General features: G+C 34.5%; 1 protein-coding gene across 3 annotated transcripts in view; it reads left to right on the forward strand.

Moving 5' to 3' along the window:
• Window positions 1–13,246, forward strand: part of LOC123565041 (glutaminase kidney isoform, mitochondrial-like) — a 35,542-nt gene extending 22,296 nt beyond the window's left edge. For 2 of the 3 annotated variants that reach the window (XM_045359037.2, XM_045359035.2), the window contains exons 8-16: window positions 232–273; window positions 1,544–1,602; window positions 2,113–2,179; window positions 2,926–2,976; window positions 3,371–3,547; window positions 3,882–4,013; window positions 4,300–4,454; window positions 4,621–4,761; window positions 6,262–13,246. In XM_045359037.2, the coding sequence (XP_045214972.1) occupies window positions 232–273; window positions 1,544–1,602; window positions 2,113–2,179; window positions 2,926–2,976; window positions 3,371–3,547; window positions 3,882–4,013; window positions 4,300–4,454; window positions 4,621–4,761; window positions 6,262–6,412 (975 nt within the window). In that variant the 3' untranslated portion in view covers window positions 6,413–13,246. The remainder of the gene's footprint in view (window positions 1–231; window positions 274–1,543; window positions 1,603–2,112; window positions 2,180–2,925; window positions 2,977–3,370; window positions 3,548–3,881; window positions 4,014–4,299; window positions 4,455–4,620; window positions 4,762–6,261) is intronic. The other variant, XM_045359036.2, reaches the window with a different exon arrangement.
• Window positions 13,247–14,072: the final 826 nt, after the last annotated feature.

A 14,072-nucleotide genomic window follows, 5' to 3' on the forward strand; every position in this document is an offset into this window, starting at 1 on the left:
GCGCACGCGACTGTCCGTAAAAACCCGGAGAATGCCGAAATTGCATACGGAAGAATACGGAAATTGCCGAATGTCAATACGGGTCCTCTGCCTTTTGACAGAACATAAACACTAGTGATGATGTTTGATGTTAGGTCGCGATAAATTTCTGTAACATCAAAACTGAACTGAATAGAATAAAAAAAGGTAGTACAAACTTCCCGGAGAATAGGTGACATTTTTTCTTTGTAGCCTCAGAAAAAAGATGAGCCCGATTTGAGATTTGTGCAAAAGGTAAAGTATGTCATCACATTTCGTGTACCCGGTGAATTGGAGAAGAGACAATTAAAACTGCGCGTTTACATAAATAATCATAATCTTATGAAAGATAGTAGTTTGTTTAAATATTTATCTACCTACAGGGACAGATTTCTTTAGTGCTGGTTGGCTTACCGTAAAAGAGGCTTAAGTTACAAAACCGTGTTATTATAAGAAAGAGCGAAAATTTGCTTTCTATTAGTACTGATTTTATTTGTGCCTGTGGCCTGCCGTGTATGACGCTTAGTTATGGCAGATATTTGTAATCGTTCTACTTGCAACTGGTTAAGGTATCTAAATACATGTATTATAATATATTATATATATGATGTAGGCGAAGTAAGAAATTGTAAACTATGCATATGTTATTAAACAAAATATTGTATTTTTAATATTTTCTGTGATTTTCAGTCAAATTTAGCCTTCTGTTTTAAACAATAGCATAATCTCTCCACATAGGAGGGCGCCAGAACGCTTCATCCGGATTCATTGTAAAAATATCTTAATAAGCCATTGTGATTTACTCGGGCGGAAATAATAGTCGACATTTTTATATAAATACAAGCTAAGTTTATACAACTTCCTATGTTAGAAGTACAATACTATTCTGAAATACTATATCACGTTAAAGTAAAAGTTTACCTTAGCACTGACAATGTCCTTGACTGTGCCGAAAAAACGCATGTTTCTTGTGTATATAGAAGCATGATAGTTTAATGTATCTGAAAACGTCAGACTGGAAAGATCACATTTAGAAACGTTTATCCTAATTTTTGTCCAGAATTCATAACTGTTGGGTTAGTTTCCAAGTGTTTTTTATTCATCCAAAATCGTTGACAGTTGAACAGCGTTAGTCACACAGTCCGAAAGTCGCAAGTTTTAACCCTTTATAGACCCGACTCATTTGATAGTATAGATAGTTTGCACTATTTAAGTGTTAAAAAAAACTCAGGTCTGGTGGTTAAAGTGTTAGCCGCTCAACCCGGGGGTCGTGGGTTCGAGCCCAACTGGGGTCACAACTATGATTTTTAATATTACACCAGTACTTGGTTTTCCAGGAAGCGGGCTCGAAAGTGGTTCATATACGCTTAAAGCTTTAAACACAATCGAGCTAAAATAAATTAGTATAAACTAAACTAAAGAAACTCAAGTCATTTTATACCAATGTCTGATTTCGCAAATTGTTTTCCGTTAGAAGCTATTGCCACGAGCAACGGCGGTATCATACGATATCTTACATTTGCAGGCCATGGACGAATTACGGCGACTGGCTGGACAGGAACACGTGTCCTTCAATAACTCAGTGTAAGTACAGTGTTTCAAATTTTCAATTATGCCTAAACAATGAGTACAACCGCTTGTGCAAAATATTATATCATTTCAAAATACTTATGTTCCAAAAGTATTTATACTTCTTTTCTTTTTCAAAAAAAAAAAAAAAAAAGAAAAAGGTTTGGTAATTGTGACATCCGATTGCCGATCTTTCACCAAAATGTATTATCTTTAGATAAATGTACTTCAAATGCAGAAAATTATCATCAAATGTGCTTAACAGTACTTAATATATAAACTAATTGTGTGTATAGCTACAATCCTCAAGAAATTCCATGCAGTCACAATTGTTTGTTAAAAAAGCTTGTAGCGTACATTCATACTGTGTTAACCTACATATGTAATAAGTGTGAACTAATTTAAACCTAATGCATAGTACTGGTTTAATTAATTTTGATGTTTACATAAACTATATGTAGTAATTGTTCAAATTTTCAAATATGAAATTTGGGTCTAGTACACTTTTAACATATAATATTTCAGGTACCTGTCAGAAAGAGCGACTGCGGATAGAAATTTTGCCTTGGGTTACTACATGAGAGAAAATAAAGTAAGATACATACGAGGGTTGTTCAATAAGTAAAATAAGCCCACAACAGTCCTACGCCATGAACTTAATAATGATTATACATGTCCTATATTTAGCGAGCATTAATGTTATTACTATTTGTGATATTGTTTCATTCTAGACACTTAAAACTACATTTTTTACTCATTAACCTTTTGTTTAGAATGCAAATTATAATGTTGCTAAATCATGTTTGACTCGGCATGTTTTTTTAACGTTTAGAAGGGTTGTTACAAAAGTTTAATGCAATGTCCAAAATAGTTCAGTTGCTGTATTACATGAATGGTAACAACGCATATGTTTATCTATGTTTCGAGGGTTCAGAGCGAAACTAGTCTATCTGCTTCTATTTCTATGTACACTTAGACTAGTTTCGCTCTGAGCCCTCGGTTTACCCTCTGCAAATTGGTCGGGCTGCGAGTTTTAGCAACTGTAGTGACAGCCCTCTTCAAGAATGTCCGATTCTTGTCATGTAGTTATTTATATCATTCATATCTTCTGCAACGACGATTTGACAGAGTGGAAAAATGAAGAAGAAAGAAATGTAAAAGATGATGTTATAAACATAAAAAAAAAAACATGCGAAGTCGAAATTTGAAAAGAGAGAAATATATAACACACTGACAATAATTGTGATACTTCTAAATTTTAATACTATGACATTGTGTAATTGCTGAAGAATCCTTGTTTCGTAGAGGTTTTATTATCTGATTGTACTTAATTTTCAGTGCTTTCCACCGGAAGCAGATCTTGTTGAAACTCTTGAATTCTATTTCCAAGTAAGTATATCGGAATGCCTTTGTTTTTTTTTATAGATATTGCAGACCACAGGCACGGCTGGTGCAGTAAGAAAACGTTACAAATACTACTTGACTGACCTTTTTGTACTAGAATTAGGGTTGTGCTCAGACAAAACAAAAACAAAAAAAAAAAAAAAACAAAAAAAAAAAAAAAACCCGCGCTTTTTGTACCGCTGATGTGGTGCTGATTTGCGTGACATTTACAGTGTTTTAAGTTAAGTACAGGTTGAATGTGCTAAAATGGAACGCGTGTTGAGCACTAACATGCAGAATAAGAACTCGTATGTGTTGATTCACGTTCCATTAAATTTCACTTATGTTCTGCCAAAACACTTATGTACAGTAATTTTTAGTGGTTTTCACTATCTTTCAGCTGTGCTCAATAGAGGTAACGGCGAAATCCGGAGCTGTGATGGCCGCAACTCTAGCTAACGGTGGTATATGTCCCACAACAGGAGACAATGTGCTCGACTCGCAGGCCGTACAAAATACACTATCACTGATGCACTCATGCGGCATGTACGATTATTCCGGACAGTTTGCATTTAAAGTTAGTATACATGTAGTTAGACTTTCACACTCGTAGCACTTTTAAAGTCTGTCCAGTTTGATTTTGAACCCGTGTCCAAACAGATAGTTTGTGGCATACCATGTAACAGTACCCGAGCGTACCACAACACACCTGTTTATATATGATTGATGATTCACCATACTAATGTTTTAGTTTTGAGCCATGATGGGGTCTCGGAGCGATATGTGTCTGGACGGTTAGATATGCTTTACAATAACAGAAAAAGAAACGTTGAAGAGTCAAAGGAATAGCTAGAGGTTTGATTTACTTCGTCTAAGATTAAAATACACACGAATATTTTTACTTTATACAGGTAGGCCTACCAGCGAAGTCGGGTGTGGCTGGAGGTGTTTTACTTGTCATCCCAAACGTAATGGGAATATTCACCTGGTCCCCTCCGCTTGACCAGTGGGGAAACAGCAGCAGAGGAGTACAGTTCTGTGAGGTAAGGATTAATGTATTCTGGTAGCGTTTTTTGTTCATTTTTTTTTCATTATAATTTACTTTACTTACTATTTTAATGGCAATAGGTTTGTATCAACATTTTAAGTGAGAACATGTTTACTGAGGAAAAATGATTTGCATATATGGAATGTCATTCATTGATGTTGTAGCTAATTGGTCTTTAACCAAGTTGTACCAGAAAAATAAAAAAGATACACACACCACGAAAACGAATGAATTTCATTTCATGATTGTATTTTTGACGCGGTGGTTTGTATCAATTTCAGGAACTGGTAGCTAACTTCAATTTTCACAACTATGACAATCTAAAACACACCAATAAGAAGTACGATCCTCGAGGTCGTGCCGTGGAGTCCAAGGCTCAGGATGTTGTCAACTTACTCTTCAGTGCTTTCAACGGTGACGTCACTGCTATGAGGAGGTAAAAAAAATATTTGCATATCAAAAATGATAGCCCCGCCAACCGCCCAGTGTGTATTTGATTGTTATGAGCGTTGTTGAGCCCTGTCAAACGTGTCTTCTTTTACGTGATATGTTCTGGCCTTGTACTTTAATTCTTGAAGAAATTACTTATAAAATGTTTACAGGTATGCCTTGCTCGGGATGGACATGTCTCTAGCGGACTATGATGGAAGGACAGCTCTGCACCTTGCTGCAGCCGAAGGTCACGAACCGATTGTTAGATTCTTGCTTGACAAATGTGGTGTTAACGCCCATCTTAAGGACAGGTACTGCTATTTTTCTGCTAATTTCCAAATTATGCAAATTACAAACTTTCTATAAAATTCCACATTTAATCGACTTTACTTACTTCTATTATTGCTTTGTGAAGAAAAAAGTGTATTCACTTCTTTTATACAATATATTATGTTGTACGTAAACTTAAATGTAAGGATAATTTTAACACATCATATGTCGATGAGTTGTCATAAAAACCTTTAATATTTTTGTTGATTAGATATAATTTTGTGAAGAGTTTTACGGATTCACGCGTATGCTTGTTTAACCATTACTAAAATGCAACTGTCAGATGTGTGTTGCTGTATCAAGTCAGGTTAATCGTAAAATTCACTTTACATTTCCTCTTTCAAGCATGCATATCTGATGTTATTTTTTTTCCGGTTTATGGACAGACTGAGTCAAAAAGATTTTCAAAAACGTGTTTCCCTTTCTTCAGTTGAACTTCCTTTAGGGCGGCAAGTGATTCTGCCTATGCGACCAGTGCAAACCAAGTTCAACCGTGCAGACTTATCTTGGTATGCACTGTTCGCTGTTCAGTTAGTAAATTTTCAGTGAACACCCCTTCGAATAATAAATGGTGCTACCAGATTGAATAATAGACAAGTCCATTTTAGAAATTCTGCAAGATAAAGGTTAAAAATGCGCCGTGCGTTAAGGTACCGGACCCCTAATAGTTATGTTTAAAAATGGCATTTGTTTGGTATATTCTTAAAGTTGATCATGTTTCGCACTGTGTTGCAAATTTTAAACAACTTTTACCGTGCCGTTTTTTTGTAAATTTTGTATAAATTATGGTATTTCCTCAAGCTCAAGTAGAGACAAATTTCAATGTGATGGCCACTATCTAAAACGTTTGCAGAGAATTCATTACAGCATTAATTTTGACAAAAGAAACATTAAACTATTGTTAAACAATTATAAAACACAAAATAAAACTGTAAAATATCATTTTTCTAGGGTGCCTCAAGTAAACAGATTTAATGAGACAGAATTCTTACTCCAACATTGAAAAAATAAGGTCGAATCCTTTGGGTCTGTTTTGAATTTTGCTCACTTCATTCAAAAATGACCTTGGGGCAGAAGTAAAACCTACCTGCATTTCTTCTACAATATGTAATCTAAATAATGAAGGCAAAATAGAGAACTTTTACCGCATGTAACTCAGTATTTTTAAAGATGTCTAACTACCCCGCCCGATTCAGAGGTAAATTCACTTTGAACAGCAAGAAATCGCTTATAAAATGAAAATGTTCCACTATTGTACAATACATCCATAATAAACCTTGAACTTACTAGAAAAAAGGAAAATATGGAGAAAAAAACATTTGGTTCCAGTGGGTCTTGAACCTACGCCCCCCCCCCCCCCCCCCCCCCCTCCCCCATGAAAATTGCAGTCAAAGTAGGTTAATGGTAGGGATTGAATACTCTTCAAAAAGGAGGTTGTCTATGACGGGTCCAATACCTTAAATCTATTTGTTTCGTTGTAGATGGGATTTCACAGCGTACGATGACGCTAAACGGTTCAAGCACGATGACATAGCAGAAATTCTTTTAGCTTACATGAAGAAACATCCGCCAGCAGACGGAAACACAAAAATTGATGACGTCAGCACAAAAATGGCCAAACTTTCGGCGTAGATGGAGTTTGATATTAAACTTCCAAATACGGCGGCAGTACAGAACGCTTCTTAAGCTAAGAAGAAAAGAAAATAACCCTGCAGACGCTAAACACATTTGATGACGTCGGCACAAAAATAGCTACATTAACTACAACAGAAATATGATATATTGTAAATACTCTTATAAAAAGACATTTTAAACACATAACATATGTTGTGACGTAACATTGAGAGTTCGTAAGTACTGGACATATGTACATATGAAGCTGTATACCAAAGAAAAAAGTATGGTCTTTATTGTGCAAGAGGTTACATGTAAATATATAGTTTACTGTCTGATTTTAACCAAACTATGTATTTTGTATAAATACATGAAAAAGGCGAGACAAAACCTGTTAATACTCATAAAAACATACTTCGAAATGTTTTATTTTGTTTTATCGGTCACACTGCCGTGTTCGCAAAGTCAGAAATGTTAATTTTTTCATCCACAAGAGGTTTGACAAAGGAGCCAGTAAGCGAGAAAATTAAATGTTTGTTTTTGCAATATCAGTTATTTTTAGTAGCTTTGAAGTGATATAAAGTTTTATAATTATGTATACATATTATATGTGTCGTGTTGTCACTGTTTGGCAACTACAACGGTAGCCGTGTGTTTGGATCTGTCCAACATGGCCGCTCAAAACGAAAAAACTATGGAATTTCATGTACGTTCTTGAAGATATTTAATACGCCTTGCTACGTTTCGTTACCAAACTCTGTTCAGTAACCGCGGTAATGTCTAAAGAAGTAATCGCTGGGCTGATATGGCGATCGGAATCATATTTAGCTTAAAATTATCTTATAAACTGATGGAAATTGTTCAGTTTTGCGTCAGATGTTCCAAAATTTCATTTTTATTATATGTAAAATCAAAATATTTGGACTAAATGGATGTAAATATACTTCATGATAATCTCTAGTATATGTATGCACAAACTGTGATATGTACAATGTACCTAAGATTCAAAAGGACACAAAACGTATAGTGAAGTAAAAACATGAATGTAACGGTTTGGATAACAAGTGTACACCGGTTTGGATGACTTAATCTCCTAGGATGTTTGCGGTTTGGACTAACACTTTTAACTGCTAATTTTAAAATAATGTTTGTTTCTAAGTAATGTTTTCATATTTTACAATGGTACATGTTCAAATATGTCTTCCGGCAAACCAAACATGGCCATCAATCATTTATTTATCCCCCCACCAAAGGTGAAGGGGATATTAGAAATGCTCTCCGTCCGTGCGTCTGTCCGTCCGTCCGTCCGTCCGTCTGTGCGTCCGCAACGATCTTTGTCCGGACCATAACTCCAAAAGTACTTGAGGGATTTTCTTCAAACTTCATACACTGATAGAACACATTGGGAGGAAGTGCAGTGTGCAAGAACAATAACTCTACCTTGCCTATTTTTTGAGTTATTCCCCTTTATCTTATTTTCTTAAAAAATTTTGTCCGGAGCATAACCCCAAAAGTACTGGAGGGATTTTCTTCAAACTTCATACACTGATAGAACACATTGGGAGGAAGTGCAGTGTGCAAGAACAATAACTCTACCTTGCCTATTTTTTGAGTTATTCCCCTTTATCATATTTTCTTAAAATATTTTGTCCGGAGCATAACCCCAAAAGTACTGGAGGGATTTTCTTCAAACTTCATACACTGATAGAACACATTGGGAGGAAGTGCAGTGTGCAAGAACAATAACTCTACCTTGCCTATTTTTTGAGTTATTCCCCTTTATCATATTTTCTTAAAAAAATTTGTCCGGGGCATATCTTCTTCATGCATGGAGGGATTTTGATATATCTCGGCACAAATGTTTACCACCACGAGGCGGAGTGTCATACGCAAGAACCAGGTCCCTATGTCTAAGGTCAAGGTCACACTTAGAGGTCAAAGGATACAAGAATAAAAACCTTGTCCGGAGCATTTCTTCTTCATGCATTGAGGGATTTTGATATAACTTGGCACAAATGTTCACCACCACGGGACGGAGTGTCATGCGCAAGATCCAGGTCACTAGGCCTAAGGTCAAGGTCACACTTAGAGGCCAAAGGTCAGATACAAGAATGACTTTGTCCGAAGCATTTCTTCTTCATGCATAGAGGGATTTTGATGTAACTTGGCACAATTATACACCATTATGAGACGAAGTGTCATGCGCAGTTCCCTTCTTTAGAATTACTTCCCTTTGTTGTTACTTTAAATAGCTTTTATTGTAACTTTTTCATTACTAGTCGTAGGGAAAAATCGAGACCACTTTTCTGTAGTACAACAAACATGCTAAATCCAATTTTGAGGTGTATTTTGACCAGTCTCTTCCTGATAAAGATTTTTGTGTGGACTTGCAATTTTTTTTTTTTTTTTTTTTCTTTTTTTTTTTTTTTAAAGATTAACTTCCCTTAGTTGTTACTATAAATAACTTATATTGTAACATTTTTATGATTGACCCTAGGGAAAAAACAAGACCACTTTTCTGTGGTACAGCATAGATGTTACTCTCCAGTTTTAGGTGTATTTTATTAATTTTATTATATATAAGGTATCTCTACCTAGTAAGGAGTTTTTTTGTGGACTTTAAAAAACAAAAGACTTACAATGATTACTAAACAACCACAAAATTAACATTCCATTTGCAAATACAGCTGCTAGAGTAAAGAAATTTGCTTTGACGGGCATATATTGTGACATTCTGGCACTCTTGTTCCCTGTTAGCTTTCCATTCCTTCTTTTTACAGTAGCCATATAGAAAAACATCATAGCTATACTCTTCATGAAAATTAATAAAATTTAGCAGTAAACCACCTCACTACTGACTTATTCTTTCTTCCACATCTTAAAACCCCTGATGCGGACCACATCCTTCAATTATGATATGCCCGGTGGGGGGATTAGCCATGTCTGACATGGCTCTTGTTTTAGATTATTTTAGATATATAATCTTACAAAATAGGGATGTATACTTTAAAGAATTAAACTCATATGTTGATCAATAAGAAGGCTATTTTGCTAGTGAATTTAATAGAACTGATGTTACTGTTAACAATTTTGAAATCAATAATTTTTGAAATGAGTATACACATATCCTTGCAGATGACCATGAAAAAAATGTGCTAAAACTGAGCAAAAGATCAATGTATGCTGAAGATTGCTTTAGTTCGCTACATATTGACGCACACTTCACAAGTAATATTTGCGTAAGCACTTGCCCAAAAGAACATCCTCGTAGAAGTCATGCTCCATGATCTGCTGGAAATACGTTAAGCGACATGTTTAATATATAGTGTTTAACACACGACCGGTACACCTTATCACCTTTCTGTATGTACTAACAGATTTATTACCCCGTGATGGTTTTGCTAATAACAGTTCCAAGGCGATGGCCAGATGTTTGTTTTTTTCTTCTACTTTACAAAATTGATACATTATAGTGTGCTTTTATATTTTGAGAATAGTTTAATAATGTACACATCCGTACATACACAGTTGTAGGGTTCAGTTTAAAGAGGCTGTGATCTTACATCGTGGTTTTTCCTATTGGATATTTTTCCCGTTTTATAATTTCTTTTCTCAAGCGAAGCAGTGAGCTTTTCCAGTCTAAAATACCAGTGGGAGAGGAATGGCCACGAAAAACAATGGTCGACACCATTCATCTTTGTTGGAAATTTAAACGCACAGGCCTAGTACTACGGAAGATAGGCTGCAAGTGCAAGAATACGTAATATTGTTAATTATGCATGACAATTAGGTAAATAGTAGGGCCCCATTAAAAGCTTTGTTTCCTGTCTCCCGATCATACATTTCAAAACAGAGCTTTTAAAAGGAAATGATTCACTTGTTTGTTAACTAGTAAACTGACTTCAGTTCTAATTTCACGACTGGTTATAAACATATCGATAAAAAGGGCAAATATCAAGTTTAATAGTTTGCAACGAAGATCAGCTAGCTATTCAAATGATATGTCACTAAAGAAAGCTAACTGAAAACAAGTACAAAAGGGCCAGTAATTTTGGTAAGACGTAAGTTTAAGTCATAGAAATTTCCCCTCTTCTGATGTTAAATAAGATACCTGCTTACATACATGAACTTAACCATAACTTGCTAAGTCAATATAGCGCCACAATTTCTTTGAATTAGCAGGAGATTCTTGGAGTCTGTGCACTGCATGTCGGTTCATTAGAGTAAACAAGTGTTTGAAATTTCATTTCATTCTTAAAAGTGATAAATGAAGTACCTGCTTACATACCAAAGCTAAACCAGTATTTTTTACTGAAAGAAGCGACATATATCCCTAATGAATTTAAAGTCAGACTTGCAGATCCTAATTATATAACTTTGCATGTTAAATCATTTTGAAAATCGGCAAAAGGATCATACCTTTGTAAAAAAGCAAAGTAGAATAATGGAACATGTACAATGTATATTGCATGTCAGATCATGACATTGAACAACTTAGTTTCAATAAATTCCCACTTGTCATTACTGACATAACATCTTACAAATGATTAACAAAGAGTACGCGGAAGCTGACTTACGGATGTGAGCAATAGCCCTTCGTATTCTTCAGTAGTCGAGATAAATAATCTTTTTGAATGGTGAAAAAGAAACTAAGGTGTACAGGGGTTGCTTTTGAGTTGGTAGAAGAAAAGGCAAACAAACGCTTTTGTTTTATTATTATTTTGGGCCTTTTTCTAAGCATTTACTAATTCCTGTTCTAAACAAGCAGTTGACAAATAGGATAAGCAAATGAGCATTTATTTTAAAAGAAATGAAATCAAATTACCCGCGAGACGGTAGATAGAACCCGGGGTTTCAAAAACGAACGAATTTGATATCTAACCAACCTGGCACTCAAACGTATTTACGTTGCTTTTTGTTAAAGGCGTTTTATCCTATTTATCAGGATATATAGTGATTCATTTTGAAAATGTTCCCGGAAATAAATTTGTTATTAAACGTAACACATTTATATGCACCGGTAGCAAAAATAATTACAGTAGGTACAGTGTTCGTTTATACACAGTTCTTCATTTTAGCTTAGATATTTAATTTTATGACCTTCATTTTATTTCTTTCTTTAAGATTTTATGCAATACATACAAAAGGTTACCTCTGATATCCCAGAAATGAATGAAGGAGATAGATGTGGTTTTATCAACTTTGAAACCGATCTTTCGTGCCGGAATGAGAATTAAATTGCTGTCCAAACCGGTGCATATACTAATTCCAAACCGTATACTGTTTTTCAATTACTTGTATCCAAACCGTTACACAATTGATACGTGTGGTTGACTTTGGATGGTACTTTTTCGCAAACATACTATACTTTTAGATTAGAGATCGATGACAAGATATGTAAAAATGTTTCTTCTTTCTTCTTAACTGATTTTTCTAATTTTACAATTGCAAGAGTTTTCAAAAGATAATTTAAAAAAATCATTTTCGCTTCTTGATAGCCATAATCTGCACGTTTTTATCACTTACTAACTTAAACTGGCATGATTTGATCTATTTATATCGAATAACTTGCACCTTAGAATGAAAACTGAAAACGTAGTAAATTTTTATGTATAAAGATGTGTTAAATCGTACAAAATATCACAACTTACTTGATGTTTTTGACATTTTTTGCTCGGGAGGCCATATTGGACAGACCCAAACACACGGCTACCGGTGTAGTTACCATACAGTGTGTAGTTGTCCCAAAGTAAATGGACGCTTTACGGGAGTACAGTCACGTGACTATAACATCTGCAGTATTGTAGATGTAGAAAGAAACAACAACTTGTGTAAATTATGCAGCCAAAACGCTATAGAATCAGACTATCATTTCATTTTGTGTCGCTCAAGATACGGGTTTAGAAAATGAAAAGAATACTCAGGCGGATGTTCATGTCCTATTGTGTAATGTTAAATGCATTTATATCATTTAGCAGAAAAAAATGTATGCATAATCTTCTTGCCAAAAATTTATTAATGAAGCATATTATTTTAGGAAAAATACTCTTGAAAATTTAAATACATGTACGATATTGTTTTGTTTGTCATTTTCTTTACATGCGTGTACACTTTCATGTACATATGATTGTCGTTGCCATAAGTTTGATTTTGTGTGTTTGTAAATGACCGAACACAAATGTACTGCTGATTGCCAAATGTATTATGATTGCCAAATCAAATTGCAGATCAATCTTAACACCTATAATGTATTGATGATTGATTTCCAAATGTATTTCTGATTGCCAAATGTAATGCTGAACTTACAACTAAACCAGTTGCAGTAATTTTGCGTGCCTATGATTGTCAGTATTGTACTTGCCTTTTGAAGAGTATATTTTGATATAATTTAAAATATATTTACTGCTAAAAGCGTGTATCGATGGATAAAATCCATGTAAAATTGATCCATATAGTATCATTGGCAAAATGAGGCTAAAAATCTAATACTTTTACCCAATGTTTATACGCAGCTATGAAAGAATTTTTAAGGACTATAACACCAGTATAGTTCATAAAAAGGCTCTGAAAATTGAAAAGAACATTTCCATGACACTGATTGTAAACAGTATGTAAATAATGATGTGCAATTTATGCCCGATAGCATTTTAGTTTTCAGACACGTATTGTTATTGTAAGATGTGGCAAAAGCTAAGATAACTGTGTTTTGAATTTAGGTTATGTTAAGTAACAAAATGCTAGTTGTTTTGTACCTTGAACAATAGATTTTGAATTACAGTATGTAATCAAATTTGTTATATATGTATATATAGATCAAATGCTTATATCTCTATAAAGTATCAAATATAAACATTGTCGGGTTTCTTTTATTTTCAAGCCATCAGTGGTACAATGTCGGTGTCAGGACACACTACTATGTTACATTATATCTTAAAAGATATACTTACCCGATTAAAATTGACAAATGAGATAAGCAAAACGTGAGTGCAATTATCTCACTGACCGTCCCAAAAACAAGAAATAAAGACATTCTGAGCCAATTTAGCCCACGATTGATTCTGCCTTTGCGACCAGTGTAGATCTTGATCAAACTGCACGGATCTTGATCAACCTGCACTGTTCGCCATTCAGTCAGTATCTTTTTGTTAATCATCCCTTTCAACAGTTAATGGTACTGTCCAAATTAAAAGATGGACAAGTTCATTATAGAAATTTAGCAGGGTGAAGATAGTTTATCGAATAGACATGTAACGAACGTATCGCCACATGCCTGTTTTCATTAACTTTATTAAGGCACATTTATACGTACGTTCGAAAAGGGGAGAAATAGAGCAAAATGCACGATATCTCTTCCTGCCAAAACGAGATTAATTTTCCCTTTGAACATCAGATATAGCAATATTTTAAAATCTGGTGTTCGCATTGTGAAAGATATTTTAATCTTACACTGAAACAAACATATATCTTTTGTATATAATGGCAAATATGTAAATACTTGATAATGGTTACTGTTATGACAACAAAATAGCTACTTTCCATCCACCGGGAAGGATCCTTCAGTATTGGTAAAAATTGCCCTACGATATAATAAACATCCCAGTATAAAGTTTTACTTTTGGAATTTGTTTACATTTTAATATGCAACATTAAGACCTATATCTGATTTGGTACAAGTGTT

Source organism: Mercenaria mercenaria, chromosome 2 (genome assembly GCF_021730395.1).
Source record: "Mercenaria mercenaria strain notata chromosome 2, MADL_Memer_1, whole genome shotgun sequence".
Taxonomy (NCBI): Eukaryota; Metazoa; Mollusca; class Bivalvia; order Venerida; family Veneridae; genus Mercenaria; species Mercenaria mercenaria.